A 26,655-nucleotide genomic window follows, 5' to 3' on the forward strand; every position below is an offset into this window, starting at 1 on the left:
CTACATTCACAGGACAATGGAAGCAAAATTTTTATTTCTCTTGGGTGGGAAAGAGAACTAGGAGGTGGTTGTACATAGGACTTCCACCCTCCCAGAACCAAAGAAGACATGCTCTGCCACCAAATAACTCCCTCTGCCCAAGTGAAAGCCCAAAGGCAGGTGAACACAGCGCAGGGCAAGGGCGACTGCAGTGAATAGTGGCTAGAGTGACTCAGGGAAGGGAGGGTCCAGGGCACAGGAAGGAAAATGGGGCTTCTTGGGGGATAAGACAGGTATGGGGATGCTCATTGCCATGGGAGCTTCTGGCTGGCAAAGTGGCAAGCTCAGGGCACCATAATGCGGTATGGGCTGCCTGGGATATGCTCATCACCCCACTTGACCACCAATGTGTATTCCCCTTTGTCTTTGAGCAGGTAGGAGACACTATAGAGGCGACTGCCCATGTGTTTCACCAGGATCTCTTCACAGGGTGTCCTTGGGCCATGCACGCCCACCAGCAACATGTTGTTACCTAAGATAGGAAGGAATAGGTCTTAGTGGCCTTAGATACTTTCTTTGGCTTTACTTGCTCTGAGCCCTTCTCACTATTCCACCTTCTGTCCCTTGCCTGATTATTAACATGCCCAAGCAAGCTTGTCATACTCCAGCCTTGCCACCCAGGCCACCAGAGGATAAATTCCAGCTCCTCTAGGACATTGGTATTTTGTCTATATGTATATCTGTGCAAGAAAGTAGAGGAGGAGGAGGAAGGAGAAGCCACCATGAGCTGAAGTCAAGGACCCTGAGGGCTGCCCAATTGGAGTTAAGAGCAGCCCAGATAAACATAGTAAGTAATAACTTGGGATTATCCATAGGAAAGTAGAGTCTAACAATAGAGAGTAGTATCTTCCAAGCTCTTTTGTTGTTTAAGGTTTATTGTAAGTATAAAGATTGTGTGTATTCTTTATCTGGGAACTAAAATGGTCTAAGGTGGGGTAGAAACCCTGGACAGGGATTAAATAATTTCTACAACAGATCCCATGGAACTAGAATTACAGATAGTTGTGAGCTGCAATGTGGGTGCTATGGTGACCATCGTGTTATTTCTGGATTTTTCACTTCCAGAAGCTAAAAACAGGGCTACTCACCTGCTTTGCTGCAATCTACTGTGAAGTTGCTCTTCTGGCCTACATAAGCTTTGCTTAGCCCCAGGCCTTTGGCTACTACCTTGCTGACATCAGCAGGACCTGGGCCTGAGGTTGCATGCTGGGGAACAGTAGCAACTTTAGTCAGAGAGTCCACAAACACAGATGATGTCTCATGGAGGCTGTGGTTGCTAACAAGACGGGGACCTACAGAATAGAATGGGTGAGACTAAGAAGCAGTTGAAATATCAAGGCATTGGCCACATACAGCTTAACCTAAGGCTCACCTGTGACCTTGGCTTTGAAGGGGCTTCCCCCAATGTGATAGGGGCCACCATACTTGATGGAGATGAGGTAGCTGCCAGGTGCCATGGGGGTATAGGTGACACGGTAGCCCTCAGGGCACTCCTGGCAATCCATCTTCACCTTGGAGGGGCCATCAATGGTAACCGAAAGGGCACCAGCTCCTGCATTGCTTGTGTTCACAATAAACTCAGCTGGGCTCCCTGGAAAAATGGAAGGTCAGGCAGAGTCTATCTCACTGGTTTAACTGCATTCAGCTACCCAGCACAACCTCAATACTTCCAAATGCTTCCTGGTGCTGGGGCTGTACATTCACACTCAAGGCTGTATATCCACATTTGGAGCTGTACCCACAAACCTACCTGTGACACCACCTTCCAGGCCTGCTCCATAGGCGGATACTAAGCCTGGGTCCCCTCCATGACCAGGCTCCCCAACTCGAATCTTGAAGGGACTTCCAGGGATGTGAGTACCATTGAACTTGACATCGATCAAGTAGACGCCATTCTCTCGTGGGATGAAACGCACAGCATACTTATCTGAAATGAAGAACATGGTAAGGGATTGGGGTACTTTTTTGTATGCAACTAGCAAATACTATCTGAAAGGAACAGCTTTGGTCAATAGCTCCTTCATTTCTGGTAGGAACCCAGCTGTTCCATGGAGCTCCCTCTGCTTCCAGAATTTTGCTGGGTATTCACCCCAATAATACATACATCCTGAGATCTAAGGCTATAGATACCTAAGAAATCTACGTGTAAGTCTTTTGGACTAACAAGCAAAATGCCCACATTGCTGTCTCCTTGGACAGTATGCTCTTAATACCATGCTGCCTACAGATTAGCAGGCACTGAGATGGGGAGGAATCTGCTTCAGGTCATGAACCTGGGGGAAAGGGAAAACTAGTGAAACTAGTGTGCTTTAATAAATTTGTCATTTCTCTGGCCCCAGGGATAGACTATCTCTCTGTGTCTCTGTGTGTCTGTTTCTGTGTCTTTCTATTGTATGACACTGCTGTAAGGTGTTTCTCTGGTGGCAATGATGGAAAGCCATTATCTTTATGGGTGCTTATCAATCTGGGGAAGGATTTCTTAGCTGAGGAGCCCAGTTCTGATTACTTCTAGAATCATTAATTTCCTGGTGTACATTCAGCCTAGTTCTAGTCAGCTAGGTCAAATGACTGGATGATTAGGCAGGGATAGAGCCTCACCTTGGTCAATCTCTGTGACATAGCACTCCTCCAGAGCTCCTGAGGGGCTATGCACCTTGGCATCAATTGCCCCTTTGGCTCCATTCAGGCTGACTGCAAAAGATGCTGGCTGGTTGACCTTTAACCCTGACTCCTAGAAGCACAGCAGATGCGGTTAGACAGGATGGATAGAGCCAGGGCAAATGGGAGAACAGGAGACCCACAGAGTCACTTACCCATCTGGTGTCCAACATGGTTTAAAGAGGGAGAGCCATTGATCTGTGAGGGCAGCAAGCCACAGCCATACCCCCAACCTCCTATCCCCTAGACAAGTTCTCTGCAATCACACCCAGGTAGCAGAAAAGCAAGGTGCCCCCACCCTATAGGTAGCACTTAGCTCTAACAGGCTGTCCCTCTTTAAACCTCAGCCCTGGTGCTCAATGGGCACAGGCTTCTGTTCAAAGCCTTTAGACCTGAGACACGAGAAAAACTCCACGCAGTGGGCAAGGCACTTCCTGCCAACCTCAAGCATGGGCTGTACCCGGCCAGAGCAGAAGCCTACCATCCAGAATTGTTTCTGGGTAGGCCACTCAGCTCAGGGCCAAGGCCTGCTTGCCATGGTGACTCTGGTCTGGCCGGGCCCAGGAGCCCCAGATGGGCAGTTTCTCTCAGTGCCTCACCTGAAGACTAGAAACAGTAAGGCGGCGGGCGTCACCAGACGGAGAAGCCACAGGCACCACGAAGGGGCTATCAGGTATGTGTTCCTCGTTGAACTTGACTGAGACCTCATAGTCACCTGGACAGAAAGAAAACATAAGGCTATACTAGAGGTGCCATATATCCCCAAAGGCTAGCCTAGGAAAAACCTCTTGCCTCCCACAGTCAGCTTGGGTGTCCCTGAAATCTCAAAATGGAGAATAAGACCCAAGTGGAGACCATGTAACACCTGGGTTCAACAGAGCCACACTCAGGTCCTACCTCTCCCCACCCATGCCATTTCTGTCCCGAATACCTGGCTCCTGAACTACGTAGGCCACACCACAAGAGCCATCCTTTCGGTCCTCAAAAGAGATCTCAGCCTTGCTAGGGCCTTCAACAGCAATGGCCAGGCCTCCAGCGCCAGCTTCCCTAGTCCAAATGCCGAACTCCGCTGTAGAAAAGCAGTGTGAGCTCATGAAGCAGAGGACTGGTTCCCAGCCTCAGCCAAATCTAAGCAAAGCCAAGATCAACATGCCTGCTGGCAACTTCCCACAAACACCCATCTTGGCCCACCCAGAATAGCAATAATTAGACAAGTACACCTACCTGGTACTCCAGCTTCAGCCCTCTCTAGGCCAGGGCCTCCAGCACGGACCTTGTGAGCACCCCCTTCCCCCAGAGGTCCCACAGTGAACTGGAAGGGGCTCCCAGGTACATGCTGGCCCTTGTACTTGACACTGACTGTATGCATCCCCATCTCAGCAGGCACAAATCGGATACAGTAAGTATGGTTCTCTCCTTCTACAATCTCTGCCTCATGGGTCTTGCCTGATGGGCTGGTCACCTGGGCTGTCATATCTTGGATGCTAATTTCTACAAATAGAAGATAGCTTGGTGAGCAGGACCCTGTTTCTCTACTTATGTAGGGTTGCCCCAGGAACCCTCCTGATATTTTTCTTACCAGGAATCTTCAAGCTGAGGTCACAATGACTGCCAACATTGGCCACAGAAGGGGCACGTCGCCTGCGTGTGATACTCTCTTTTACCCGGCCCTCACCTGTCACCTTCACAGAAAAAGGACTGCCTGTAGGAAAAAAAAGTAGAGTCCATACTTTGCACAAGTTACAGGTGGGCACTGGGGTGTGTCCAGGAATGCTGCCAAACCATGGTGGGGAGGGGTATAGCTGCCACACTAACCAGGCACATGTTGGTCAGCAAATTTGATGTTTATAATGTAGTTTCCAGGCTCTGTGGGACAGTAGGTGACCCTGCATGTGCCGTCCTCCAGGTCCTCTGTGTTGATGTCTACTTTGCTAGGGCCCTCAATGGACAGACTGAGCCCACCATAGCCTGGGAGATATATAGCAGCTATAAGCCAGAATGACAAGAAAAGCTGTATTGCCCCAAGTGGCAAGCCACCACTGCTTACCTGCATCTCTGGTGTCAATAATAAACTCTGCAGGCTCAAAGGTATGGCCTTCATGGAGGCCTTGACCAGAGACCCTTACACGGCTGGCATCACCTATCTCCGACTGGCTGATCACTACTGGGATGGGACTGCTTGCCACATGCTGGCCATTCTTCTTCACGTGTACCAGGTGCTCCCCTGTCTCCTTGGGCACGAAGGAAATCCCTAGGCATAGGATAGGGCTATCAACAAGGTGTAGTCCCATAATCTCCTTCATTTCTCTCTTTGTTTGAAGACAGGGTATCACAGGCTAAAATGTCTTTAACTCATTATGTAGCCAATGATTGGTTCCCCTTATTCTCCTACCTCCACCTCCCAAGTATTGGGACTATAGGTAATCACCACACTCCTTCCTTCCCAGAAACTCTTGCTGCCTCTTAACCTCTTACCCACGTGGCCATTACGCAACCGTTTCAGCAGACAGGGTTCCTCTCGACCTGAAGGTGGCACCACAGTGGCTGTGAGTAGGCTGAGGTCTGTTTCTGAGATGTTGATGGGGATATCAGCAGCAGAACCCACCTTTAGGTGGGACATACGCATGGAATCATCACCTGGTAAGGGTGCAAGCCATCAGCCACTATAGATCCAGCCCAAAGAGACTATACCCCAGTGCTGCCTGTTCCTGTCATTCCTCCTGATGCTCCCTACCTGTTACTCTGGCAGTGAAGGGGCTGCCTGGGATGTGCTGGTCATTGTACTTGACTAGGATGCTGTAGTCACCAGGCAGCACAGGCAGGTAAGAGACACTGCATGTCCCATCCTGGTTGTCAGTGCAGCTGATTTCTGCTTTAGATGGACCCTCAATGGCCAGAGACAAGCCCCCTGGAAAGTATCACAGATAAGAGTAAGAAATGTGCCGAGGCACACATTGTTGAACCTTTGTGAGTGAGTTGACTTGATGGCTCAGCAGCGCTGTGAAGGTAAGGTAGAAAACTCCATTCAGGATCATCTCCCCCCACAGCTCTCAGCCAACAGAAGACAACTTGGACAGAGCAAACCTAGAGCTTCTCCTTACCTTCTCCTGCATCCTTGGTGTTGACAGTGAAGGTGGCAGGTTTGTTGACCACTCCATGGGTAAGGCCAGGACCATAGGCAGTGATGTGACCACAGTTGACATAATCAACATAGAACTGCAGAGGGCTTCCTGTGGCCAGAATAGAAGCCACATGGAATACTAGCCTCATTCATGTGCTAGTCATTTTGTTTTTGTTTTTGAAATAGGATCTTATGTTTCTTTGGCTGGCTTTGAACTCACTGTGAAGCTAAGGATGACCTTGAACCTCTGATCCTCCTGCCTTGAGGGCTATGATTATAGGCATGTGCCATGATACCTAGTTTATTCAGAGCCTGATGTATGCTAGGCCAACAGTCTACTAACTAACTTATTTTTTTTTTTGGTTCTTTTTTTCGGAGCTGGGGACCGAACCCAGGGCCTTGCGCTTCCTAGGCAAGCGCTCTACCACTGAGCTAAATCCCCAGCCCCTACTAACTGACTTATAACCCCACCCCAGCCTGTCCTTCCTAAGATGATAGCAACATGGACCTAAGATGGAGTGGACAAGAGGCAATACACCTACCTGGGATATGCATATTGTCATAGCGAATGTCCATTTCATGCAGGCCAGCTTCACTGGGTGAGTAACGCACAGTAACAGTGCCATCTTTGTTGTCAGTGATGGAAGGCTGGGCCACCTTGCCAGAGGGCATTCGAACTTCCCCTACAGAGCAGTGGTTTCAGTGTCAGAACAAGAGATTGGAACACCCTGGCATCACTGATTTCTGAGTTCCTTCCTAGCCCTCACTCACCAGTGATCTCACCCTTCTTGATAGTGAAGGGGATGACAAGATCAAAGGGCCTCAGGCTGGTCACATCCAGCCCATTAACGCCCACCATGGGCCTCTCTGGAATCTGCAATGGAAACAGAAGAATCAGGTGAGGAGCTATGAGAAGATAGGGAGTTTCTCAGGGCCACATGAGACACCCAGATGGCCAACTCCAAGTGTCCCTATAGGTTACACAAATTGAATAACAGACCAGGCCAGGCCTTACCCATGTTTGCTGGCTACCCTGAGGATAGGTATACTGTGAAGGCAGCTGCTGAGGCCTTAATGGGGTCTGCACTGTTGGTTGGTCCCCAGCTAAAGCCTGTGGGGCAAAGTGAGAAGGTTGAAGACTGTTGTCACAAAGGAACCTAGAAGAACAGGATAGGACTTTCCCAGATCTCCCTGCCCACCCATCCTTGGCCCCTTCTCACTGTAACTTGGAAGGGGCTGTTGGGCACATGCTCGCCACCGAAGCGCACACAGATGACATATTTGCCCGGTTGCGGGGCTGTGTAGAAGATGTCAAAGGTGCCATCCTCATTCTCCACCACGTCCACATCTACCTCTGAGCCATCAGGTGTGCACACTGTGCAAGTCACTTTGCCTTTGCCTGCTGCTTTTGTGTCCACAGTAATCACTGTCTCCTCTCCAATCTGGATGGTGGGGCCAATGCCAGCACCTGGGAAGGCAGAGTGAATCCCCAGAGGGGAGCCAGCAGGTGAGCCTGACATTTTGGCTACGCCCATCAGCCTGCCACCCATCCAGGCCTCTTACTGCTACAACCAAGCACAGCCAGCCCCAACCTCTAGCCCAACCCATACCCCAAGCTACAATGGTGAGTGGTTTCTCAGAAGGCAGGAAGGATTCTCCTGACCACCTCAAGCCCCTTTAATGAGAGAAGACCAACAGGTGGTACCCAGGTACCTGGGAAGAAAAGTAAGGGACCATCCAATCCCAGTACAAGCATTTACTGCTACCTCCTCTGCCATCTCAGCTTCAGCTGGTACTATGGCCTATGCTAACTAATACCAGCATTCTGGCCAAGCCCATGGCTACCTGTACCTGTGGCCTGGTCCTGGGCCCCAGTGCTATGTGTGGATGAAGTGAGGCAGAGTCCTGCTGCAGTGTGGGGGATGTGAAACTTTCCTCCCTACCCAACCCCGAGGCCTGAAGGTGAAACTGGAGTTTCCTGACAACTGAGAACGCTTGCTCAACCAGAGGCTTGGAATGAAAAGCAGCCCAACACAGCCTGGCACAGGCAAGAGCAAGCAGCAGGGAGGCAGCAGGGTTAGCACCTATGCAGTGCATCACAGCAGGCTTGGCAAAGCAGTAACAGCACCCAAGGAACAGGGGATAGGAGGCCCAAGCCACCACTGCAGGGTTGCCAGGGTAGAGAGCATCTGAGCAGCCTCTAGGGCCCCATAGTGCCCGAGGAAAGAGAAAGGACAGTGACATTATGATCTGGGGCTCAGCTGTGGAGGCTTGGGAGCTGTGGATTGTAAGGCCTGGCAGAAGAGCATCCTTGCAGCCCAGCCTCCCACAAGGAAAGCGTCTAGGAACACCATACCTATTTGAGGACCAAGTTTAAGGGCTCCCCCCCCATTGCCAGCCTGCTACCAAGCCCCCTTTTACCTCGGTCTCTCACCAGCTACATGAGACTCAAATAGCAACTTCAGTTATAACCCTAGCTGCCTGCTGTTTATGTTGCCAAGAGCTTCCTATATGCCTGTCCTATATCATCTAGCTAATGATTTTGTGCCTTCTCCTGAAAGCTATTTCATTTTCTTATTTCTGTACCCAGGCTCCAGGTGATCAGCAAGTCTTGACCATAGCATCCTGAAAGTTCACTTGTTAATTGGGCTACTGCTTCATGTCCTAATGGCCACTGAGCAGGCCCAAGACAACCTTCTGGCTTGCCCAAAGATGATTTAAGTTTCCTAGCTGGGCTCCCTGTCTCCATTCCACACATAATGACCAAGAAAACTGAGGTCACTCCAAGTCCCTGGCCTAATTCTGTCCTCTCCTATGCACATATATATGCCATCTCCACCCCATAGACTATTTCTACAAAGCAATTTAGCCTCTGCCACAAAAACCTAGCTACCTTAAATCCTGCCCTTGGCCATCTACCCAATTGCCTGTCTGACAGCCTTTAGAAGCCCATAAGTAGTTGTAGCCTCATATCAGTATCCCTGGGATGTCTTTGTCTTGGGGCAAACAAACCTGCCTGATAGGGACTGTCTAACATCATTGCTGGGGGAATGGGAAGAAAGAAGGAAAAAAAAGATTGGTCGCAGAATGCACTTTGGAGCTCTGAGGCTGGGCCAGGCCCCGCCATGCTGGCCACCCAAGCAGTTGACACTGGCACTACTGCACCACCACCCAGCCCCACCCACTCATGCACCTCCCCCAGCCCAGGACACAGAGGCCCCTGGGAGGCAGGGATGGAAGTCTGTGGATCTGACAAGGGCTAGACTCCCAGTGGGTGGAGGAAATCACCTTGTCCCCTGAGCCCATGCAGGAGCCCTTGTGAGAAGGAAGCACCTGCTGCCCATCCCCGGGGTGCTTCCCTGGGGTGCCAAGATCCCCAGACCCCAAAATCCCCAGTGAGGTACCTCCTAGGATACACTTCACCCCAAAGCTCTCAGCTGCAACCCAAGTTCTCAGATGGGGAAATGGAGGCCCAGAGAGGGGAGAACCAGAGCACTCATGCTTAGCTCCAGAAACCTCCCTGGGCCCTGACCCTCCAGCCCATGGCCTTGTCTTCACAGCCTCCCCAACTTTGTCCTTGCCTAGAGCTGCAGCTGGAACTGTCCTGGGAATGAATTAGCAATTAAGAGGAAAGGAAACTGCCTCTCTGGGCAGTAGGGGCATTGGGAGTGGCCCCAGCAAGCAGCTTACCTAGCCCGTGACCTCCGATTGACACTGAGGTGAGAGGGCAGAGAGCAAGGAGAAAGGTCAGGTGAGTCACTCAAGGGGGCGGGCCCCACTCCCACACGCCGCCCCAAGCAGCGAGCCCTTGCACACAGGCACACCCAAGCCCCGTGCCGAGTGACACCACGGCCGATAGTAGGCTGGCTCACCTGTGACTGTGCACTTGCTGGCATCCCCAGTGGGCACAGCCCGGACACGGTATGGGGAAAAGGGGATCTCATCACCACCATACTTGATGAGGATTGTGTACCGGCCTGTCACATCTGGCACATAGGCCACTGTGTATGTGCCATCATGATTATCTTGGATGTGTGTCTTCTTGGGCTTGCCTTCAGGGTCCTATGAGGCAAAGAGCAGGCAAGGAAGTTGGTCCAAGCCTAGCAAGACCTGGACTATCTCAGGCCTTTCACAAATACGTCAAGTACTAGTATAACAGCGATATATAACAGGGATACAGCTTCTGGGCCCTTCATCCCTCATGGCCCCAGTGGCTGCCTGCCTGTGGCAGAGAGCAGAACTGAAGCCCCCCAAAATCCAGCATTCTCTGACAAGACAAGAGATATGACCAGTTTGGTGCCCAGGCTCAGCCCTGGGCCTATCCTAGGGCACTATGAGCTTATATGAAAGATCTCAAGTGTTGCAACATTATACCTGTTCTGTGAGAATATTGCATGTAGGGAATCTGAAGGGCTACAGGTTTTAATACCATACCTAATAGCAATGAATGTATGTTTAGGAAAGCTTGTTTCTTTCAACTTGAAGAAAATTGTACACATCCTAATGTAGTTACATTAACAGACCAGAAGCAGAGGCCCTGTCCTTAGAGCACAGCTCCAGACAGACTAGTTAGCAAAACTGAGCTGCCTGCCTATCTGTAGTCCTACATCCCAGCTGCCCAGACCTGGTTCCTTTCCTCTCTTCCCTAGGAAGCTCACCGTAATCTGGACAGCCAACAGACCCTCCCCAGCATCCTTGGCATCAATGGTGAACTCCACAGGCAGGCTGGCAGGCACACCAGTGGTGTTGAGTCCAGGTCCACTGGCCTTCACCTTACTGGCATCATGCGTGGGCAGCACCTTGACCTTGAAGGGGCTGTGAGATTAAGGGGTTATGAACCATCGGAAAAGCTTAAGTATGTAGTCTGCCCCCAACAAGCAAGTGAATGTGCTTCTTACCTCCGTGGCACTTCTTCTTCACCATACAGCACAGAAATGCTATAGGACCCTTCTCGGCTGGGCACATAGTTGACAGTCTGAGTACCATCAGCATTGTCCACTACATCCACTGGCTCCACCAGGCCTAGCCCCGGTCCCAAAGACAGACCCTTAGGTTGGCTCTTTGTACCCATTCCCACCCCCATCTCCCTGAAGGACTAGGGCTGGCCCCAAAGACTAGACCTTAAGTTTTTAACACCCAATTCTAGGAATTCCTTAGGCTTTCCCCCGTGCTATATCTAGTCAGTGGTCAAGTCCTGTCTACTATACCTTTTCTAGGGTTCTGCCTGATTTTGTGGTTACCTGAAACCCTTCTACTATCAGTGCTAACCCACATGCTACTGGGCCTAAAATAAATATGCCTCTATAACTCCCTGTTACCAGGTATGTGAAGTCTCACCTTTGGGCCCCTGTACTTTGACCTGCAGTGGGGCAACTCCGGCTTTGCTTGTGTCTACCTGAAAGGACTGAGGGAGGTTGGCACGGACCATGCCTGGGCTTAAGCCAGGTCCAGAACACTTGACTTTAGATGCATCTGTCACATCATGTACAGGAACCTTGAAGGGGCTACCTGGGGATTGATACAGAAGGATGATAGCTATGTAAGACACTGTGAATATGGCAGAGTCCTAGTTTCATCCTTGTCATCATCTTCTCACCTGGCACTTGGTGACCACCATAAGTGACGTTAAGGCTATAGGTTCCAGCTTCATAGGGGATGTATTCTACCGAGCAGCTGCCATCTTTATTATCCATACAAGACATCTTGGCCTCTGAGGGACCCTCAACAGCCAAGCCCAGGCCACCTGTGCCAGCTCCCCTGGTCCAAACAGACAGTCTGTCATTACTTAGGGTTCCCAAGCCCATTGCCTGCCCCTGCATCTTCAGTGGCTCACTCACCTAGTCTCTACTGTGAACTTGTTGGGTTTGTTGGTGGTACCACTTTGGATGCCTGGCCCATGGACACGCACCCGGGAGGGGTCACAGCCCTCTGTTACAGGCACCTGGAAGGGGCTGCTGGGTACAGGGCTGCCATCATAAGTCACATCCACGGAGTGTACTCCTGGAGGGCAGGACAGGTCAGGAAAAACTAGGCTTTTCCACTTATTCCCTGCCCTTCCTAAGGTACCCCCAGCACATTCATACCTTCCTCATATGGAGTATATTCCACTTTGTATGTGCCATCACCACAGTCTTGCACATAGGTATCTGTCAGATTGCCTGAGGGGTTGGCCACACGGGCCTTGACATGTGGCCCTCCAGTCTGTGTAAGAGCCCGGGCATCTACACTGAACTCAGTGGTTGCCTCTCGGAAGACACCTGGAAAAGGCCATAGCGAGGGGGCTGTGGCTGTAGGACTCTTTGCACCCTGTAACTGCTACCCACCCCCTACAGCAGGTCTCCTTACCTTGACCTTCAATCCCAGGCCCATAGCACTGTACGCCTGAGGTATCTACAGCAGGCTCCACCTGTAGCTTGCTGGGGAAGTTGGGCACAGGCTGGCCACCATACTTGATGGTAACAGTGTAAGCCCCAGGACAAAGAGGAATATAGGTAATGGTGTGTGTGCCATCACCATGGTCCTGAATGTATACTTCAGCTGGCAGTCCTGCCTCAGAGCAGATCTCAATCGTCAACTCGGCACTGCCAGCACTTGAGCAGTCTACTTGGAACTGCCCTACCTCACCAGCAGTAGCCCGCTCCAGCCCAGGGCCTGAGCACTTCACCTTGGATGCATCAAAACAAGGAACCACATGGGCCTTGAATGGGGATCCAGGAATGTGGGTGTCAGCAAAAAGGATGTTGATGTTGTAGTCCCCAGGCTCAGTGGGCACATAAGACACAGAGCATGTACCGTCCCCATTGTCCAGGCACTCAAGCTGTGCTTCACAGGGGCCTTCCACTGTCAGGCCCAGGCCACCAGTGCCAGCTCCCTTTGTATCAATGGTGAAGCGGGCAGGGGAGCCTGCATTGCCCCCCTGCAGCCCTGGTCCAAATGCCTTCACCTGAGGGAAGGAAGAAATAAGAAAGCAACTATCAGCCCAACCTTTCATATCTTCTTTTGCCCTAGGTTTCTTCCTTACCCAGAGACATGACAGGAATAGGCTGCCTAATAGGTCATCCACTCATCAATCATAAAAATAGAAATGACAAAGGTTCAGGAAAAATCTGGAGAAGATAGGGGACCCTAAGAAAGGAAAATAGGCTAGTCATGACGGTGCAAGCCTTTAATTCCACCCAGTAGAAGCACATGGATCTCTGTGATTTTGAGGTCCACCAGGTTTATAGAGTGAGTTCCAAGACAGCCAGGGCTAAAAGAGAGAGAGACAGAGACAGAGACAGAGACACAGAGACAGACAGAGACACAGAGGAGAGGACAGGGGAGGGGAGGGGAGGGGAAGGAAGGGAGGAAAGACGAGAAGAGGGGAGGAGAGGAGAGGACAGGAGAGGAGAAGAGAAGGGAAGGGAAGGGAACAGAGAAGAGAAGAAAAATGGGTCCTCCCCTTATAGCCTCCCAAAACTAATTACCTTGCTGGGTTTGGTAGGAGCCACAGCTTCTACTGGAAAGGGACTGCCAGGTACAGGCACACCATCATAGGTCACTTCCACCTCATAAGGCCCCTCTTCACGGGGCACAAAACGGACCACACTGTTGTCAGCTCCCAGGCCTGGCTCTACCTTGCAGGGCACTGCTGCACCTGAGGGACTCACAATCTTGGATGCTACTTTGCCTTGACCACCTGCACCCTTTGACTTTACTGTGAACTCTTGATCTTTGCCAACATCCACTTCTGTTGCAATGATGAAAGCAGAGAGAAAAGAAACAACCATCATTTATCCAGCATTCAGGCTGGATGGGGTTGACTGGTCCTCAATGGCAATGGCAATTATAGCAACTACTTACTGTCAACAAGGCCAGACACCTTAATCTTGCTGAGATCCAGGCTTGGAGATACTCCCACTGAAAATGGACTCTTGGGTATGTGATCTCCTCCATAAGTGACACTGACACCTACTGGGCCCTGAAATGGGTACAAAAGGACAGGGGTCACTAATCAGTATCCTCAGCGTACAGCTATCCAGCTTGAACAGGTGTGTGATATTTGCTCCTCGGACCCCTTCCCAGGTGAGAAATTAGAAACCCCTTGCAGGAGCCTACCTAGCATACCAATAAGGAGGAGTATGGCAGCAGCAGATAAAGATAGCTACCTGCTGCACAGGAGTATACTTTACGGTGTAGGTATTATCATGGTGGTCAATGATGTCCACATCTCGCACTGCATCTCCCTTAGCCAGTCCTGAGAACTGAACATCCAGCTTGCCTTTCCCAGCAGTTTTAGCATTGACTGTGAAATGGGTGGGTTTGCCAAGCTCAACACCTGAGGAGATATAACAACAAAGTAAGAGGCACCCTACTCTGAGTTCCCTATCTTGATTCTACTCAGCCTTCTATAGTACACTCATCCTTACCAGTGCGATTTAGGCCAGGACCCTCAGCCTTCACTTTACTGGCATCATGAGAAGGCTCCACTTTGACTCTGATGGGGCTGGTGGGTGTGGCCTATAAGTGATGGGGGAAAAAAAACAACTGAGGATAGCATACACCAACATTTAGCAGTCTAGGAACTGAAAGCAATAACACACCTACCTGGTCAGCAAAAAGAACCATGATGGTATAGCTGCCAGCCCCACAGGGTGTGTATTTCACAGTGAAGGTGTCATTGTCATTACGGATGATATCAAAGTCAATATCAGCCTCAGTGGGGCCCACTACTCCAGGGGCACACTTGATACCAATGCTGACATCTCCTGTCATTGAGAAGTGGGATAAGAAGAGGTTGGGACTTTATGGAGACAACCTGTGCACCTATCATCCCATTAAGACTAGACCTTACCCTGGCCCGCCTCAGTACAATCCACAGTAAAGTAGGTAGGTTCATGGGCCTTGAGCCCAGTCTTGGCCACTCCTGGACCATACACCTTGACTTTGTTTGGGTGGCTGCCAGCTCCCACATTCACCTGTAGGGCATAGGGGAAAGTGAAAAAATATGACAAGCCTGTGGCAGAGGAGATGAGAGGCTCCCTCAGTTACTGCTGGTAGGCCAAATATTGCTGCTGTCTTGGAACAACTGGCAGTTCCTTGAACAGGTAAAAGTGAGTCCATGATACTGTAATTCTGCTTCTAGAGAAATAAACACCTAGGTCCACACAAACACCCAAATGTTCCTACTAACTATTCGCATAGCCCAAGAGTAACACCTCACATATCCACAAAATAGACCTCATGTTTTCCATTCACACAATGGAATGGAAAAAGTAGTCAGCCATTAAAAAGGTATGAAGCACTGACATGCTATAAGTTGAAAAATCTTCCTATGACACTCAGTGGAAAAAAAAACCAAAAAGTCAAACAACAAGCATGGTAGTGCACACCTTTAATACCAGCACTCAGGAGACAGACAGAGGCAGGTGGATCTGTGAGTCAAGGCCAGCCTGGTCTACAGAGAGAGTTCCAGGATATCTTGGTCTACATGGTGAGATCCTTTCTCAAAAAAAGAGATAAACAAGAAAAGACACACACCAAAAAGGTCACACTGTGTGTAATACGCAGACACACACACACACACACACACACACACACACACACACACACACACTACATCTATATGAAAGAAATGCCCAGAAAAGGCAAATCCATAGATCGGTGGTTGCCAGAGGCTAGAGAAAGAGAAATGGAAAGGATAGGAGTTTCTTTGGAGATAATGAAAATACCCTAGACTATAGTGATGGCTGCCAACTACTCTTTGAATATACTAAAAGTCAAGTCCACTATAAATGGGTAAACTGTATTGAGATGTTAAGCTTAATCTTGTTAAAATTAACAAAGGAGCTCTGGGATGGCTTACCCGGAAAGGACTATTGGGGATGCTGACACCTCCCCAAGAAACCATGGCTGTGTGCTTCACTGGCTTTCTGGGCACATAAGAACAGCTGTAAGTACCATTGCCATTGTCCTTGACTGTTGTCTCCACAGAGTGTCCTTCATTGTCCTGTAAAGCAGGCAAAAGCAAGCATCCTGCTAGTCAGCAGTCAATCCTAGGAGCCTATCACTTCTGTCCCCAACATGAGTAGGTATCCCACCTGAACTTGAACTCGAAGAGGGGCCTTCCCAGCATGCTTGGCATCAACTGTGAACTCTGCTGGCTTGTTGATAGCTACACCAGTCTTCTCCAATCCAGGCCCACGTGCCTTCACCTAGTAAGAAAGAAGATGACCAAGGTAAGGCCACCAAAGTCAGGCAGGAGTAATACAGAGTAGCAAAAGCATGGTGCTAGGAATACCAGCCAGGGTCTGGGCTCATGACCTTCCTGACAAGATGAGATAATGCCCACCACCATAAGCCTTCCCAAGCAAAAGCAGAAGAAAGATATGCTGAGGTTAGTGTTATGTGCACTTTACCCGGTCTGGGTGAAAATCCTGAGGTGCCTCACGGATGTCAGCCATGAAGGGACTGAGCCGGATATCCTCACTGTTACATAGCACATGAACAGCATACTCGCCAGCCTCCTGGGGCCAATAGCGCACATCACAAGAGCCATCACCCTTGTCGTCACATTCAATCTTTGCCTGTGATGGACCTTCCACAGAGAAACCTGACAACAGACATCAGTTCTACTGGTGCTCTGGAGCCTGGGGATAGGCTGCCCTTGCCATCCTCTAGTCCAGGTACCCACTCTGAAGCCTCCAACTTACCCAAGGTGCCCACATCATCACCAATGGCCTCTACTACGAAGTCTGCTGACTTGCCAACAATGCCACCTTCCAGACCAGGACCCCATGCCCGAACCTTCTGATTGCCACACTCAGTGCCTACCTTCACCTCGAACGGACTGCAAGCAAGAACACCATACAGGTAAGCTCCAAGAGCCAATGCTATATGCTCGACGGTTATAGGAGAAGATGCCACTGGCCCCCCCACGAGATAGAAAGATGGCAGGGCTCAGAACACAGTGAATAGTAGAGGGAGCTTACCTGCGGCCAATGTTCTGGCCACCCCATGTGATGGTGACAGTGTATGTGCCAGGGATTGTGGGGTAATATTCAAAGCCATACACACCATCCCCTAAGTCCTTCTGCTTTACACGCTCTTCACCCTCTGCAAAACAAGGAAGAACTTAGGCCTTTCCAACCACGACCTGAGGTCTATCACCCACCACTGCACCAGAAAAACTTACTGGGACCCTTTACAGTGACCTTTAGCTCCCCACTGCCAGCGCCTTTTGTGTACACCTTGAAGTCAGCTGTTTCCTTCACTCGCACACCCTTAGGCTGGAGGCCTCTACCAACAGCCCGGCAGGCAGTTGGGTTACAAGCTGTGGGCAAATAATCCAGCTGAGTTGTGGGGAACTGGGGCTGGGTATTCCCTCCCTTGCTACCCATAGAGCCAGGCCATTAGGACTGGAGGGTTCCTCAGAGTTTAGCCCAACAGGCAGGTGAAGCACATGCAAGGAAGAAATTAAATGGGTCTAGAACCTGCACCCAAAGCAGAAACATGGCAGGCTTTCTTCCAGCTGCTTGACATTAGCCCCAATCAATACTTCCACCCAGCCCTCCCCTCCAAGAGAAAGATGGATCCAAGTACCGTTGACCCTGCGGGCAGAGCAGAGAGCAGCAGGTTTCTAGACAGCTGGAGCGAGCTCTTCCGAAGGTAAAAGCATGGAGAAAAGAGATGAAGAGGGGCAAAGGGGAAGAAGAGAAAAAGGGCCCCAGTACGGGAAAGGAAAGATAGTGCTTGCCCAAACAGTGGAAGCTCAGACACGGGAGCTTCTAAACACAGGTTTCAGTGGAACAGTCCCAGTTGCCTACTCCTCCCGGGAGACCCAGGCCACAGCACCACAGTAGAAGAATATCCATGAGCAGGCCTACCTTGACCAACAGTGACAGTGTAGGGGCTGCGAGGGATGGGAACACCAGCGAAGGTGACATGTACTGTATGGACACCCTCCATGGTAGGCTGATAGCTACAGCGATAGGTGCTGTCACCCCTGGCCTCCAGCTGAGGTTCCACTGTGCCTTTCTGTCCTGTAGGGTCCTGGATGACAACTTCCACCTCGCCTATGCCAGCTCCTGTCCCAAGGCACAGACTCAGCTCTGGGACTCCAGCACAGCTCTCCCCCATGGCTGGCTGGGCCTTGGCTGCCTCCCCTCACCTGCAGTGAAGATCTCAAAGTAGGTAGTCTTGTTGGCGATATTGCCGCTGGGCTCCAGACCAGGGCCCTGGGCAGTCACTTTGCTGGCATCACCCTGTGACTTGTCCACATACACCTCAAAGGGGCTCTTGGCAATATGTTGGCCAGCAAAGAGCACAGTCACCTGTTCCCAGGAGGGACAGGCTGTGAGGGTAAGATAAGGGGCCCTTCACCAACTACCCATGGCCACCAGCTTCCTTCTCAGCCAAGGACTCACCTTATGAGTTCCTGTTACTTCAGGGACATACCAGACAGAGAAAGTACGGTTCTTGTCGTTATTGGCAGTCACTTTTGCCTGTAATGGGAAGAGTGTTAAAAGCAGCCCTTCCAAAAGGGGACACAGCAGAATCCTGCCCTGCCAATGCATAATCCTACCTCTTCCTGGTGTCCAGCTGGGTCCTCCACATATACCAGCACCTCTCCCTGTCCTGCACTTCGGGTCTCCACAGTGAATTCTGCTCTCTTCTTCACCATATTGCCTGTGGGCTCGATGCCTATTAGAAGATGAGGAAGCGGGTTGGGGATTTAGCTCAGTGGTAGAGCGCTTGCCTAGCAAGCGCAAGGTCCTGGGTTCGGTCCCCAGCTCCGAAAAAAAGAAAAAGAAAAAAAAAAAAAGATGAGGAAGCCATGAACCAATTGGTAGGGCCACCCCTCACCTCTATACCCTGGTTCCCAGCACTAAAGGTTTATGGACACAGCATTAGAGACCCTATCCCTCTGTAGGCTCAATGCCCCTCCCCCAGCTAGACACAATCCAATCAGGCAGGTTTGTTCAGTGTAAACCCAGCATTGAGCCTGGTCTCAGAATCCAGCCATGTGTACTGTTGCCATCAGGACAGGCCCATGACCGTTCTCTGAAATAGTCTGGTTTGCTGCACTTGTTTCCCAACTCCTTGCACCTGCATGATCCTGACTGCTCCATCTCCAATTATAGAATAGCAGTATGCTGCATCCTCCTTCTATCAAGAAGCTTCCTACAAGTCAGCATGACTTAAAGAACTTATCAGTACTCCCTTGCCAAGGCATCATTTCTGACCAAACCTGATCCATTCATCCTCCTCAAGAATGATTATTTCATTGTCCAACAGCCATAACTCAAGACCTCTTAGGACCCAAGTTGAAAAAGAATACTGTATGTTCCATGGGCCAGATATAAATGCTCAGCCCCTTGGAATGCCACTGAACAGGCCCCCTCACCTGGCCCATAGGCTCGGGCTTTCTTTGGGTTCAGTTTGGGCCGAAGAGGAGCCCCTGGCTTCAGTTTGGCCTTGGGAAACTGAGACAGGTAAGTCATAACAGAATGCTCATCTACGTTGGGGTCCACAATTTCTTCTGGGGTAATCACCTGTTACAGACAGAAGACAAGAGCCATTGGGTCTCTCCTCACTTTGACCAAGCACCCCTTAGCTGCAGGGGACCGTTAAGGATCATACCTGAGGAATGCCCAGCCAGTCGTCAGCCTGCTGCATGGCTTCCCGTGCATTGTTCACAGGCTTACTAGCATCCCAGGAGTCCCAGTCAGGACATAGGCCTACAACACAGAAAACAAAATATTGTGAGTCTGGGACTACAGAACTACCTTCTAGGCTGACTAGATAGCCTTAGTCCAAGATCCCCCATCTATGTGCCCCCTCACCTGGGGCACAGCTATCAACAAGAGCACCCAGGGCCCGGCCACTCTGCCAGTCTCGACTGAAGTTGGTAATGGGCAGCTGTGGCAGCTTGTTCTGAATCCAGCCTAGAAGCCTCTGTTTGGGTGTTTGCTTCTTGGCCTCCTCATCCTCTTCCTCATCCCACATGGGCATCGAGATGGAGTAGTGCAGGATCAGGGTCCAGATGAGTCCTAAGATCAGTTTCAGATTCCCATCCACAATGGCCTTGCTGTCTGTGGAAAAAGAGGTGGCAGCACTGCACAGTTAGGGATTTCCCTCACCAAGGTCAGCAAGGAGGGACCTAAGTCAGCAGCACAGCAAATCAATTAGATGACAAAAGGCCCCTCCCAACTAGGGGTATTAAGTGGATCAAGCTCCCTCTGCCCAGGGCCTCTGAACCATGTAAGAAAATATTTAGTGATAAAGGAAAGTTTGAGAAGACACCCATAGATACATAATGATAATATAATGCAATAAGAGGGACTCTGCCAAAAACCCCAAAGCCCAGAAAGAGGGTGGGAGAACAAGTGAGATGAATGCTTTGCAGCTGCTGAGATCAAAACCTGCCTTAATATCTTGGGATCTATGGGAACTAAGAGAAGTGGCTCAGTCCTGACTGGCCAAAAACAGGGCCCCTGACCTCAAGTTGGGCTGGAACCAAAGAAGAGGAAGGCTAAGTTGGCAAAGAGTAGTTAGGAAATACAACTGCTGCTCCAGAGTGGGGGATAAGGCAGAGGAAGTGGGGGTGTTGGTAAGGATCCTTGTGTAAAAGGGTGTGAGCTCCACCCTTTGCTACTTCCTTGTCCCCCCCACCAAGCTAGTAAACAGGAGGTGGCAAATAAAGAGGGCTGGCTTGGGGAAGGGGGCACAAGTCAAAGGAACTATGGTTAGTTCCAACCCATTGAGGCTTATAGGGAACTCCTGGGGTGACAGCTGAGTTAGCCTGCCTTTGGTTCCAAGAACCACTTGGGAACCCCTGTTACAGGGGCCTTGCATTTTGTTAAGTCCCTTTGTTTCAGCATAACCTGCTTAGATGCTACTCACCACCCAGTCTAGTTGCTACCTAATGGGCTAGGTCTCCGGAAGTCACTAGGCTTGCCACAAGGGAAGTGGTTAGGGCGGGCACCCTAAATACCCATCACTATGGCAACTCCCCTGAGCCCCACCCAAAGCCACCTCTTTAACCTCCTCAAGGGTGGATGGCTTATGGTGAGTAGCATTTTCTAAAGCTCATCTTTGGAAACCCTACAGAACTTCCCTGTAATCAGAGAATGTTGATCTAGTGAGTCAATGGGGGAGGGTCATGAAAACTAGGAGGATACCATTGAGAGAGCAGATAACATTCCAGCCCAAAGGGAAAGTAACTGAAAAACTACTACTGAGCCTCTCAAAACAGAGTGATCTTTCCGATTCACAAACAGATCCTGGCCCTTTGTGGATGTTTTTCATTGTCCCAAAATACTGAGAGAATGGGGGGGGGGTTCCAAAGAAGACCAAGGACACAAGGATCCTGCCCTACCTAAGTCATAGGTCCAGCGGAAGAACCCCCAAGGAGACCATAGTCCTTGGTAGCTTCCAAGGGAAAGAGCAAAGGCAGACCCATCATCTTAGTAAGGTACATCTGGTCCCTCCCCTAATCTGATTAGGTGGGGGGCTATGCCAGCTTCGTACTCCCCCCAGTGGAGGAGAGGATCAGGGCCCAGGGTTGGGAAGCAGCCTGGTTAGATGGCCCCGCCCCATCCCACCCCTTATCCTCAGCCCCTGGGCCAGCCGGCCCCCTCCCTCCCCTAATCACTGCTGCTTTCCAACATTTTTTTGCCTTATATGGCAAAGCTCTGGGAACTAGGCCTGCTCCAGCCAGCTCACAAGAAGGAGGGGAGAAAGAAGGGGGGAGGAGACCCCCCTAAAGAGCTGGGGTGTGGCCTGCCTCCCCACATCCGGTTGCCCCCCTCCAAGACTCAGAAATGACTCAATGACTCAGCTGGCTAGACTGGGGCTGGGACTAGGGGTGGGTTTTCATACATCCACCGGCATGCCTCTATGGCATTCCAAAAAAAAAAAAAAAGATGAACTCAAATCTGCTCTCTAAGGGCCCAGGAGAACCTTGGTCCCTCACTGGATTAACTAGCCTGCACCATTGCAAAGTTGTGCGAATAACAGAAAACCCTTTCTATTATGGAGAAAAGTCCATTCTTCTACTCTCCCTGTTCCACATTCCCATGTTACCAATTCTGGTGCCTGTCTATGGGCAACCCCTACTTTGTAAAAGGCATGGGATTCTGCAAGAGACAATGCCAATGCCAACGTCTCCAGTTCAAAGACATGGGCACTGGGCTAGCAGTAAACCCTGTGCACACTGGAGCACATTTCAACCAATCTCTGTGTTCTAGAAGTACAAAACCAAAGTTTACATGGAAACAAGAATTTGAGTCATGATAGACAGCAAAGCTGGCAACCAAGCATATACTACAGTCAAGTGCCCAAGTGCCTCCAAGTCAACCACACTCAATACACCCGGAGTACACTGGTGCCAGCAATGCATCTCTTGCCCCCCTCCGAGTTCAGCAAAAAAAGATATAAACTGGGAATTTGAACTATCTCCAATGGGGAAGCAGGTTCCAGGGCAAGAAGTTGAGGGAGTCCTACATAAATAGAACAAAGTGCAACCTTCACTTTAGAACTGCAGAGGCAGCCGAAGGCTAGAAGGGTACTTTTTAAATTATTGTAGGTGAAAAGCATGGATATCCCCAGGAATGGGGTGCGGCTCTCAGGGGCAGAAGCCTAGTCTGTGCCTGTCCCACCTCGGGTGCAGCGTTGGGGGCGCGGCCTACAGAGGATGTGAGCTCAGCCTGGGAGCAGGCCAGCAGGGCGCAGCGGGCGGGGGCGCGTAGCGGTTCGCACGCTCCCCAGGCCAGCTTGCGCGCCTTTGTTCTCGAGGACCTCGAAGAACAAGGCGGCTGAGGGGCCTAGGGGAATCGTTGGTTGTGCTTCAGCTAGGGAGGAGAACTGAGAGGGAGCCTCTAGAGGGGAAGAGAGGAAGAATTGTGGTGACCACGCCCGCACCCGCGCGTGCCCCAGTGTGGCCCGCGCTCTCACCTATGGACACGAGCTTGATGCTCTCACGGTCCAGGAATTCAAGCGCCACAGACACATTTTCCAGCTGCATCTGGCGGAAAGTGGGTCGTTGGTTGTGCTTGCGGTGCATCTTCTTCTGGCTGAGTACCTCAAGCAGCGCGATGAGCCGCAATCCATCGCTCAGGTCCGTCTGCAGATTGGCGATGCGCTTGCTCACGCACTTAAGGTGCTCATTGCACCAGCGGGTAAATGTGTTCTGCTGGATCTTCTTCCATGGTGCATCTTCTGCTAGGTCTTTTTCGGTAGCCGGCATCTCAGCGTCCCGTGTATCAATACCGCCTGCCGGAGACGCGCCTGCCGCACTCTGGCCGGAGCGGGAGTGAGAGCTACTCATTTTGAGGCGCGAGGAACCTAGGGGCGGTGCTGCAGCCTCGCCGATGGGACGGCCCTTTAATTAAAGTAGTAGGCACCTCCGCGCAGGAAAGACGAGGCACAGAACAGAGGTTGCACTGCGGAAAGAGCGAGCCCTTTAAATGGGGGCGAAGGGCGGGGCTAGAGGCAAGGTTTCCTTGGGGCGGGGCCTCTGGGTGGGGCTTGTGGACCGCGCCCGCCCTACCTCGCCCCTCCCGTTGGAATGCTCCCACAATCCCCCCATCCCCCACCGCTGCCGCCGCGACCCCGCCAAAGCAACTCAGCTCCCCTGCTTCAGAAGGGTTTTTGATCCCCAAAGAGCACAAAAAAGTCTAGCAACATCCGTTACAGTACTACAGGAAGCGGACCCCAGATCTAGGAAAACTTGAGCAATTCTATCACAGAGTTGCTCAGCTCCAGCCGTCACAGAATTGCTCAGCTCCAGTCGGCACACCCTTACAAGGGACTTTCTTACCCCAGGGTCCCTGCAGAGGGCGGAGCTAATAACGTTCCCGTATCACTTGGGCTCCGCCCCAACCCTGTACCCTGCTCTATCTTCATTCTCTGTTCTTCCTAAACTAAGCTTAGGATTCTCAGCCACAGTCTGGTCCACAGCAATGCGAAGAGTCCAATCCTGAGAGCAAACCTTTCCACAGCGCCTGACGCTGTTGCGAGCTCTTTGTGTGCACAAGTGCTGTCATACAGGACTCTCATCACCTACATAACTACCCACAGACCCCTGGCACTCGCTACCCATCTCCGCTGGTCTTCACAGGCTCCATGGCCCTGGCCTGCACACCTGTACAGGCCCATTCCCACCGTCCTCTCTGCCGCCTAGTTCCATCCTGGAGGAAATGGGGCTAGCACTGGGACAAGAGGCCGCCAACACTGTAGGACCAAGCAGCTTTCCAAAGGTCCAGGGCATGCCAATGGGCACAATCAGAAGGTGCCTGCTGTGTGATGCATGTAGATGGGTACACCTTGTACCTGCCTAACTCACTGTTCCATCCACCTTGGGCCCTGAGGAGTTTTGAGGGGAGAAGTCTTCTCTGGCAGAACAGCCCCAAGCTCAGGGATAGGTCCAAGATTACTGAAGGAAGGAGAATCACCAGACATCAAGGCTTGCTAAAGAGCCTGGGTGTGTTCCCTGAGTAGTGTGAAGCTACTTGCTAAAAGTTAATTTTATGACAGATATTTTCTGGAGATAGTGATGAGGAGCAAAGATACAGAGACAAGAAAACTGTGGGGATACTCCCAACCACCCTCTTAAGTTAAGAGGATTCATTTTACCTATATGTCTTTCCCTTGGTAGACTCCTTCCATCTACTTTCTCTGTGTTTCAAGCCTCCCCAGAATGTTAAAACTGTTTTTCCAGAAAGGCAGGTCTTTATCCCTATTTCTCAATTCTAAGCCCAGTGGCTGGAGCTGGAGAGATGGCTCCGTGGTTAGAGCACTGGCTGCTCTTCTAGAAAACCTGGGTTCAATTCCCAGCACCCTTACAACTGTCTATAAGTTCAGGTCCAGGGGATCTGACACCCTCACACAGACATGAATGCAGGCAAAACTATGCACATAAAATTAATAAGTAAAAAAAGACCAGTGGCTGAAGAAGGCCTTGGGTTGGCTAACATGTCATGCCCAAATATGGTTGACTCTCCCATGGCCTGGAGTGTCTTCATTGCCTGTGGTGACACTATGATAGGACTTTGATCATAATGGGCATCACCTTTCAGCATGGTCATCTTGAGATTGTCTATAATATTACCAGTCAAATAACATTTTCAGTAGAGAACCACCACCCCATCCCATCACCTACATAAAGAAGAAGATATCCTCTCCTTTTCTGTTTTCATAAGTGAGCCAAAGGTTGAGTTGGGGGACAGGATGGCAGAACTGTGAAAGGGTAACCCAAATGGAAACTTCCAGTGATGTTATTCAAGACACGATTAGGGTAATATTTCTGGTCCCCCTCACCTATTGGAGAGCAAATCCCCATGTATGGAATTGCATCAATAAATGATTTTCCACTCAGTGCCATTTGGGTGGATCACCTGAGTTCATCAATTTACAAAGAACAAGGAAAATTGAACCATAACACAGAGAGAGCACAAAGAACTTGTGTTTCCCAGCCCTATGATTTGGCTATTTAGGGAGAAAAAGGGAATTGGGTGGGGGGACATTCTGTGTGGACAAGTGTCACCACCAGATGTCGCTCCATCCCAAAGACCCAGATGGGGCAGCCCCAGGAAGCCAAAATCCAACTCTTTCATATTTTCCCTTATTTGGAGTAGATTCTTGGATGTTAGACACACCCCGCCCACCTCCCCACCCCATTCCTCTCAGACCCCAGGCCAGGCCCTCCCACAAAGAACTGTAGGCACAAGCCCACCAGCTATATTGGGATCCTGAAGAGCTATTTCTAGACCTCTGTAGCCAGGGGGCGCCAAGGAGGAAAGGAAACAGAAAATCCCCAAAGTGAGACCAGTGCCCTTAAGGCAAATCCAGGTGTGGCAGAAAAGTACAGTGATTTCCTGAGCTCTCACCTTGGCCAGACGGTCTGGAGCTGCAATTGACTGCGGGTGGATTTCACCCACTTTTTCTGGCCCCAGTCTGGCTTTGGGATCTAGGAACGCTGATGCTTATGTCCTGGCCGGCAATGACCATCATATTCAGAACCAACCTGAGACAGGACCCAGACTGAAAATCTAGCTGGCCATGCCCCTCACAGCCCTGGAATCAGCTCCCCATGGCCAACCCAACAGGGAACTCTTGTATCCACCCTTATTTCACTTCTCTTGTGTCCATGCTTGACATTGGCTGAACAATGTCTTTCCAAGTTGTCACTCATCCTTATCCTAATCAGGGTACTAGTCTCAAAAGACCTTTCCCAGAAAGGTACACAATGACCAACCAGTTGATGGGTGCCCATGCCTGTACCCATCTCCTGCCAAACGCTCAGATACCAGCCCCCTTTTCAAGAACTCCTCCCTTGGGCTCGAGCTCCCAGATTCCTGGGCATAGACACAGTAAGTTTGTGGCAAACTATGCAAGGCTATCCCTGGACACCAACGCGATGCCTGGGACCTGAGTCCACACCCAACCTGCACCTGGCCTTGGCCTCTCTGACTGCTTTCCAGAATTCTACCCAGTTGAGGAGCCGCACATCCACTATCTGAGGACTATTCGGCGTGGAGCTGACCACAGAGCCCTCACCTGCTGTCCCTGCAACCGCGGGGTGGCGCCCAGCTCTCCACGCCTGCGCCGGAAGCCTGAGAGCTCCACTGGCGTCCGCTGCGCGCCGCGCGCCTCCACGCGAATGAGCCGCTGCTGCCCGCCTTCTTGTTAGCCGCATCCCCGCCCCACTCCCGCCCCGCGCCCGGCCCGGCCCGACCCGGCCGGGCAAGAAAGCCTTAATTGGTAAAAATCGCCCGGGAGCTGGGGGCAGGGAGGGGGTTCTGAGCGCACCACGAGCTCCAGTGCCCCGCTAACTGGCGACACCGCCCCCCAGAATG

General features: G+C 51.0%; 1 protein-coding gene across 4 annotated transcripts; it reads right to left on the reverse strand.

Moving 5' to 3' along the window:
- On the reverse strand, positions 1-26,461 carry Flna (filamin A). 4 transcript variants are annotated; one of them, NM_001433951.1, is made up of 48 exons: positions 26,357-26,461; positions 22,754-23,241; positions 19,642-19,890; positions 19,439-19,536; positions 19,203-19,350; positions 18,381-18,499; positions 18,223-18,300; positions 17,967-18,129; positions 17,683-17,883; positions 16,992-17,129; positions 16,789-16,912; positions 16,510-16,646; positions 16,216-16,409; positions 15,898-16,011; positions 15,663-15,806; positions 14,652-14,775; positions 14,405-14,565; positions 14,227-14,317; positions 13,966-14,135; positions 13,661-13,778; positions 13,285-13,547; positions 12,164-12,761; positions 11,902-12,075; positions 11,656-11,818; positions 11,415-11,575; positions 11,156-11,326; positions 10,717-10,840; positions 10,477-10,633; positions 9,691-9,880; positions 9,509-9,532; positions 7,039-7,286; positions 6,834-6,929; positions 6,590-6,692; positions 6,361-6,501; positions 5,799-5,927; positions 5,432-5,605; positions 5,173-5,334; positions 4,745-4,948; positions 4,513-4,665; positions 4,277-4,399; positions 3,922-4,188; positions 3,629-3,766; positions 3,297-3,412; positions 2,638-2,770; positions 1,790-1,966; positions 1,412-1,630; positions 1,128-1,331; positions 6-511 (listed from the first exon to the last, which is right to left on the reverse strand). In NM_001433951.1, the coding sequence occupies exons 2-48, from the start codon at positions 23,124-23,126 to the stop codon at positions 324-326; spliced, it is 7,944 nt and encodes a 2,647-aa protein (NP_001420880.1). In that variant the 5' UTR covers positions 23,127-23,241; positions 26,357-26,461; the 3' UTR covers positions 6-323. The 4 variants fall into 4 exon arrangements, with proteins under 4 accessions (NP_001128071.1, NP_001420880.1, NP_001420881.1 ...); NM_001433952.1 differs by lacking the exon at positions 9,509-9,532; NM_001433953.1 differs by lacking the exon at positions 9,509-9,532 and having other exon boundaries at positions 22,754-23,259.
- Positions 26,462-26,655: the final 194 nt, after the last annotated feature.

The sequence above is a fragment of the Rattus norvegicus genome, chromosome X (assembly GCF_021556685.1).
Source record: "Rattus norvegicus strain SHRSP/BbbUtx chromosome X, alternate assembly SHRSP_T2T, whole genome shotgun sequence".
In the NCBI taxonomy this organism is placed as follows: Eukaryota; Metazoa; Chordata; class Mammalia; order Rodentia; family Muridae; genus Rattus; species Rattus norvegicus.